We start from the raw sequence: 7,957 nt of genomic DNA, 5'->3' as shown, positions 1-7,957 counted from the left end.
GGTAACCTCCGTGGCACGGCCCTGTCCTGTCCGCCGTGACCTGCGGATGGAATAGAATTTGGAATTGCATACTTCACGTGGTTAACTCATGCAACGCGAAAGTGGGATTGCATCCCAGGCCAGCCCTCCCTCTGTGGTTGGGATTTTTTTTTTTGGTGGGAGGATAGACTTGGAGTGGGGGTGGGGACTTCTGCAAAGAAGTTTCAGAGTTCTCATCGCCTTCCCAAGCTCTGCTTAGAAATCGACGACACATTTTACGCACGGCAATCATCCTATCCAAAATTCGACCCTGTGCGTCAGGGGCTTATAGTGAGAGTGCCCGAAATGTTATAGCTCTGCTTAGCTATTTATAGTGAATTTCTAAATAGGACGCTTGAGATCGCGTCCTCTGCTGTGTGGGAGTAGGCGGTTACTTTAGTTTTAGGATTTCAGGCTACGGCTTCACATGGGGGTTGGCGCTTGGCGTTACGCTTGTGGGGCGCAGCAATGATGTCATTTTAAAAGTTAACCCACTCCCCCAACTCGAGGCTCTGATTTCTTCATAACATTTCAATTTTCTGCTGAAGTTTCCCCACATCCCGTACCCTACGGATTCTTCTTGTCGAAGGTAGAACACAGGCCATAAAAAGCTACAGGGGAAAACCTTCTCCATTCAGACGACGCGGGATTTTAACCGAGTAGCCCCGTCGAACGGGCAAAACTGTTAACTTTTCGAAAAGAGACAGAGAGAGCAAAATGAGTCGGATTATCGCTAACAAGTCGCAATCCTTACGACAGTTGGATTGCAACGCCGTTGAAGTCAAGAGTAAGGTATGTCCAATTTATAACCTCGCCACACATTCCGAAAGTGTCCATTTACTGGGAATAGAACTAGGCGACTGTTCAAACGTGCAAAACCAAGTCAGCGAGATCCACGATTCGATGCTTTTTCAGACTTTACAAACCCAGGACCTGAAACAGTATGGTGCAACCATGTTTCCAAAAGTTGACTGGTTGGCACACTGTTTTCTGTTTCACGATTGCAAATCTGGAATATCTGGTTATGTCTGTTTGCTATTAGCGCATGTGATGCTCTCGTTTTTCCCTCAATTTTCCTGAGTTGTAGTTACCCGCTGCACTGTGTAAGCAAGTTAATGAGGTGGAAAACACGAATGTGATTGATGGTTCATTGAGTGTCAAGTATGTGTAGTAGGCTTCCCAGTTATCAAAAAGTTGTTATTCGCGCTGAAGTTGGAACGTTTTTGTGGTACTTTCCGAATATGTGTACTCTGGCTCTGTGGTTGTTGTGCTTTGTCACCAGTGCGTTACTTGCACTGTTGACATTTTCTCACTCATTAATTGGCGACTTAGGCCTACTTAACGAGTCTAAACTTCTGTCATTTTGGCTGATTTTTGTTTGGCTACTATGTTGCTACAGTAAGTTGTTGCTAAATTTGACCAGTCTCGAGTGTTCCATCCTGGCCCGCTTTGGAAGGCTAGTGGCAATCCTAAAATGAATCGCAATATTAATATGAAATCCTTACATAGACTGCATTATGTAGGCTAGTAGGCCTAGTTCTACTCGGAGTTTGGGGTGAAAAAAGATGGTAAAATTTCAGTTTAAAGTTTAAAGTTCCACCAGACAGGAGGACGACAGGACAGTTACTCCGTCTGTGGATGCCTGGCGATGTCAAGCTACTGGGCTATATTTGGCACAAAGATGAAGCCCATATCTTCCATTGTCTTCAGATTAACGTAAGGCGTGGTGCTGGATGACGCGTTGACATGTCATAAGTGTAGTTCTAATAGCTTGCACATAGTGTGTGTGTGTGTGTGTGTGTGTGTGCGCGTGTGTGTGTGTGTGCGTGTGCGTGTGCGTGTATACAGTATGTAGGCCTATGTGTTTTTCCGTGTGTGCGTGTGTGTGTGTGTGTGTGTGTGTTGTGTGTACTTCGAAGTCCTACATTTATCCTCTCAACATGAATGACAACTTCGTAGGTTCGTAGGTTCTACAGACAGACACACAGTCCCACGCCGGTCAAGGGAGGAAATGACAGGTGGTTGATGCACATTGGTGATGTATAATTGGCCTACTCCATGTCAGGTTTTTTGATGCAATTGTGTGCGAGAAGGAGGGAAGGCTCTGAGAGAGAGAGAGAGAGAGAGAGAGAGAGAGAGGGAGAGAGGGAGGGAGAGGGAGAGAGAGACACACACACAGAGAGACACACAGAGAGAGCGAGGTAATAATGTAGGCACATTGCCCGCGTCCTGATCCATCTTTTGTCTGAGCTGAGTTCGCCAGCCCAGGGCCTCCTCTACCATGATCTAATTCATAACAGGGCCACAGGAATGCGGAGTGAGGGTTCCCATCGCCACTGAATGGAGGCCACTGAAGACCCACAGACAGACAAGGCCGACACCCCTTCACCCACTCACCCATGCACGCACCCCCTCAAAATACACACACACACACAAATGCGCACGCATACATTCTCTTTCTCTAGTCTCCCAAATTGTGTTTCTCTCTCTCTCTCTTACACACAAACACACACAGACACACACCACACACACACATACATTCTCTTTCTCTAGTCTCCCAAATTGTTGGGTTTGGCACACACACATACACACACATACACACACACACACACACACACACACACACACACACACACACACACACACACACACACACACACACACACAATTCCATTCTCTCCCTCTTTCTCTAGTAGTCTCCCTAAATTGGTTTTGGCCACCACAGAGAGAGCGAGACAGAGACGGGCCGAGAGAGAGAGAGAGAGAGTGATACACCAGTCTGAAAGGACAGGAGTGGGATGCAGATTGCGCTGCGCAGAGCAGAGCAGAGCAGAGCTATTTTCTCACAACCTGTAAGAAAAGAAATAGAGGCGAGCAGGTCAGCTCCACTCCACTCCCGCTCAGCTCAGCTATGTACAAGGGTCCCTCGGCCCCGCACGCTCAATAGACCGCATCACAAAAGAGAAACAGCCAGTGAAAAGGCTGATGGGTCCTCACTACACAGTACACACACAGACACACACACACACACACACACACACACACACACACACACACAGACACACACAGACACACAGCGAGTGCAATCCACTTGGAAACACACACACACAGAGACACACAGAGACACACACAGACACACAGAGACACACACACACAGAGCGAGTGCAATCCACTTGGACTGACCGGGTCTGTGAGTGAATGAGTGAGAGCGAGTTGAGTCATGGCGTTGTGTTACGGGAATGGAGATGGGTGTCGTGTCATGTCATGTGGTGTGGGGATGGAATGGGATGCCTTTATGTTAAAGCGCGTCCTCGCCATGTGTCTTGTCATGTCGTGTGGGGATGGGGATGGAGAGGGGTGTCATGTCATGTCTTGTCGTGTGGGGATGGGATGCTCGGCCTTTATGTTAAAACGCTTCCTCGCCATGTGTCATTGCCTATTTAGACCTACAGACTGGCCTACAGGCAGACAGGCAGACAGGCAGACAGACAGACAGACAGACAGACAGACAGACATGTTGTGTGAGGATGGTCTGCCTTTATGTTAAAGCGTTTCCTCACCACGTGTCATCACGTGCCTATTCATGAGGATTGAGACATGATGATGCACCCCAAGACGCACAGACTTGCAGCCAGGATTACTTAACCCTGCCACAGACAGACACAGACGGGCTGATCGACACAGACAGACAGGCAGTCATGCAGGCAGACAGACAGACAGGCAGGCAGGCAGGCAGACAGACAGACAGATGGCACGCGGACAGACAGACAGACACACACACACACACACAGACAGACATACACGGACCGGCAGGCAGGCAGACAGACAGGAGGCACACAGACGGATAGGTAGGCGGAGGGACAGGCAGGCAGACAAATGGACAGACCGGCAGACACAGGCAGGCAGGCAGGCAGCCAGGCAGGCAGACAGACAGACAGACAGACAGAGGGATAGGTAAACAGACAGACAGGCAAGCAGACAGACAGACAGAGGGATAGGTAAACAGACAGACAGGCAAGCAGGCAGACAGGCAGAGGGATAGGTAAACGGACAGACAAGCAAGCAGACAGACAGACAGAGGGATAGGTAAACAGATAGACAGAGGGATGGGTAAACAGACAGGCAGGCAGACAGACAGAGGGATAGGTAAACAGACAGGCAGGCAGATAGAGGGATGGGTAAACAGATAGGCAGGCAGACAAACAGAGGGATGGGTAAACAGACAAACAGAGGGATGGGTAAGCAGACAGGCAGGCAGACAGACAGAGGGATAGGTAAACAGACAGGCAGGCAGACAAACAGAGGGATGGGTAAACAGACAGGCAGGCAGATAGAGGGATAGGTAAACAGACAGACAGACAGACGGGCAGACAGACAGGCAGACAGGCAGACAGGCAGATACACAGCACAGGTGTACAGACGCACGCAGGCACGCAGGCAGACAGACAGACAGACAGACAGACAGACAGCCAGACAGACAGACAGACGGCCCATTCCTCATTTTCCTATAAGTAAAGTCCACAATGATGCACATACTGCATTCATATTTCCTTGCAGTACATGGAACATGGCGTATGAGTGGTCGTATGGTGCAAAAAGTGGCCAGTTTCTTATATAATATAATTTTATTAGATTTGTTGGGCATGGTAAGACCAGACGAGACCAGTCATGCTCGTGGTATTGTTCATCGTTGTTGTTGTCATTGTGGTGGTCGTCATGCCTTCCTCTCCGGAGCCTGGAGGTGGAGGGGCTGGTGGGATGGACAGGTGGCCCAGATAAGATGAGCCTCGCTGGGAAGGGGATGGCCTGCTACAGCCCCTACTGCTGCTGGTGCTGCTGGTGGTGGTGGTTTTGTTTTTCTCTTTCTCTGCTTCTGCCTATCTCTTGGCCAGGAATCCCTGGAAGAAGAGTCACTGTGACTCAACGGGACCCTTCCTGGTAAGATAAGGATAAAAAAAATCAAAGAATAATCAAGAAGGTTACCTGGCTGGCCCTACCGTGGCACTAACGGTAGGGCACTCGTCTGCTACACCAGTGTTTCCCAACCAGGGGTACGTGTACCACTAGGGGTACGCGAGCACAGTGCAGGGGGTACTTGGAAAATGTTATTATTATAACAAATGTATGGAGCAGTCACATCAGGACAGAGAAAGTGAGATAGAACATGAATTAGGGGGTACTCATGGCACAACTAAGATGCTTAGGGGGTATGCAAGACAAAAAAGGTTGGGAAACACTGTGCTACACGGTCGACGATTCCGACCCTTCCCTTGTTTTTCTCTTCCTCTGCTCATCAAGAAGGGTACCTGTTAAGCCCTACCGTGGTGCTAATGATAGGACGCTCGTCTACTGCGCGGCCGACGCGGGTTCGATTGCGACCCGGGCCCTTTTTGCCCTACCCTTCCCCGTCTCTTTCTCCCAACTCGCTTCCTTTCACCACCTTCACTGTCCTGACGTATAAAACTAAAAATAAAGGCTTGAAAAGAAGGGTACCTGGCTTAGGTCTCCAGGATATCTCGCATTATATTTCGGAGGGAAGGTGGCCGGCCCCAGTGGGGACTTGTGTTAGAGACATGTGACGATCATCACTGGAAATGCCATGTTCAGTTTCATAAAGAGATGTGATAGTAGAGTATCATTTATTGATCCGGAGGGAAATATGATATGATGTACATAAAACCTCCACAAATATTAATATTTTCAGAGGATCTAGCCAAGCTGGTGGGTGTTTTATTTATTGTCAAGGTGGCCGTGCCTGGGGCAAACTTGATCTCTTTCATACAGGAATCTCATAGGGATTGGTTGTAGTGAGCTATAGAAACATGTTAGGGTGTCAGGATCTGTCTGTTGTTTTGATATTCAACAGGATTAGAGAGGAAAAAATCTTGGCGTCCTCTATCCTCACTCCTAGTCTAGACTTATTTTTGGCTCCACTCAGCAAATGAATTAAATCCAATTGAACAACATGCCAGTTTTAATCCGCCGTCATGTAAGCTTACATAAGAACTAGCCTACCACAGTGATTTAATTGAAATAAAAAGCAGCGGATCCTGTAACGGGGCCATGACATCCTCACCCCTTCTCTCTGTTGAGTCCATCAACTTAAAAGATAAACTTTCAACTCAAAGGAATATGGAATGCACGATACCTGAACGCAATGGAGAAAGTCTTACTCACGTCGCAGTCACAGTCACAGTCACATGTGCTACCTTTTTCACGCTGCACTGAAACTGTGTCAAACCTTAGAGGCGTGTGTGTGTGTGTGTGTGTGTGTGTGTGTGTGTGTGTGTGTGTGTGTGTGTGTGTGTGTGTGTGTGTGTGTGTGTGTGTGTGTGTGTGTGTGTGTGTGTGTGTGTGTGTGTGTGTGTGTGTGTGTGTGTGTGTGTGTATTGGGCCTGTCTAAACACGCAGCGGTGTTCTTCAGGCTGTAAAGTAATGTAGCGCTTTGTCATTGTTTCTGCTGCACAGCTCCGTTTCTAGAAAGTTCCTCACCTTACCGTGTCTGAGCATGTGCAGAAGAGCGCAGCATTACTGAAGCCTACTCGGAGCAGGAACACACTTGACACTCTGATATTAGCCAGCGATTCAAATTTCTCTTATTTGCATACCAGGATTCTGAGAGCCCAAGTTTTGATGTGAAAAGATAAGAAATAAAAAAGGTAAGCAACTCTGATTTATGCTCCCAAAGGTTTAATTGCACTTTGGTTTTTATCTACATGTGTACAACATCAGCAGCCAGCATCCTTCATAACATAAGTAATCGAATTGAGAAGTAGGGGACATCCTCTCATACCAGACAGTAAGTTATGGGTTGTGGATGAATTAAAAAGGCCATTCTTATTCTGTCAGGGGGGTTTAGAAAATATTCTCAGAAGGGGGGGGTCCCCGGCCCGCTGAAAAAGTCTGGGAACTACTGGCTTATGGGATGATGATGATCTAGTGCAGTGATTCTCAAAGTGTGGTCCGCGACAGAGGTCAAGTGGTCTGCAAGGGGATTTCTACTTTTCCAAGACACGATAGTAGTAAGCTATATTTGTAACATTATTACAAAGCTAAACATAGCTGAAGTCATATTTTCACCACAATAAGACAGGCTTGTAAATGTGAATAAAAAGTAAGTGATCTGCATCGAAATGAGTAGTGTTGAATTAGCACCCCTCAACTGTCAATTCAGTTACCAGGTGGTCCCTGAACATTTTTGGGGGGACAAAGTGGTCCTCAGTCTGAAAAAGTTTGAGAATCACTGTTATAGTGTCTGCTTCATGTCTAGGAAGCGGTTAGACCTGAGGGAATATTCCAGAAAGGGAGGTTGGGAATATTCCTGACGGGGTGGTTGTAGTTGGGTGGGTGACTAACGCCAAAAGCGACTGGACGACGTCTTGTTGGAGCTTGACAGACTTTTTTGCCAAACTTCCACAAAGAGATGTATTTTCAGTTCAGGTTTTGATGTGGGGTGTTTATAGCCAGGCTGTGCCCTCCTAGAGACGCAACAGCTTCAGCAAGTCTCGAAGAGGTTTGAAAGTCGATGATAATCAGGCTAGGGAGTTTATGCATGGAGAGTATGCAAATAAAGATTGATTACTGGAGGGCTTAGGCCAGTGTTTCTCAAACTCTTTCAGACCGAGGAACACTTTGTCCTTCCAAAAATCTTCAGGGACGACCTGTCAAATAAATTGACAGTTGACAGGTGCTAATTTGCGACTGCTAATTTGGATACGGACCACTTATTTTTTTAACATTACAAGCCTGTCTTATTGCGGTGAAAATATGACATTTCAACTATGTTTAGCTTTATAATAATGTTACAAAAGCCTACAACTAGCTTGTCTTGAAAAAGTAGAAATCCCCTCGTGGACCACCTGAGCTCAACTGCAGATCACCAGTGGTCCCCGAACCACACTTTGAGAATCACTGGCTTAGGCAAACACCCAGTGCAGCT

At 47.4% G+C, this 7,957-nt stretch overlaps 1 protein-coding gene across 1 annotated transcript in view; it reads left to right on the top strand.

Moving 5' to 3' along the window:
* The first annotated feature begins 195 nt into the window (after window positions 1-195).
* The window catches only part of pard6gb (par-6 family cell polarity regulator gamma b), a 61,778-nt gene continuing 54,016 nt past the window's right edge, over window positions 196-7,957 (top strand). The window contains exon 1 of the mRNA XM_063186055.1: window positions 196-810. Coding sequence (XP_063042125.1) covers window positions 736-810 — 75 coding nt within the window. The 5' untranslated portion in view covers window positions 196-735. The remainder of the gene's footprint in view (window positions 811-7,957) is intronic.

This window comes from Engraulis encrasicolus, chromosome 20 (assembly GCF_034702125.1).
Source record: "Engraulis encrasicolus isolate BLACKSEA-1 chromosome 20, IST_EnEncr_1.0, whole genome shotgun sequence".
NCBI classification, from domain to species: Eukaryota; Metazoa; Chordata; class Actinopteri; order Clupeiformes; family Engraulidae; genus Engraulis; species Engraulis encrasicolus.
This window is presented reverse-complemented; position numbering and strand designations above follow the sequence as displayed.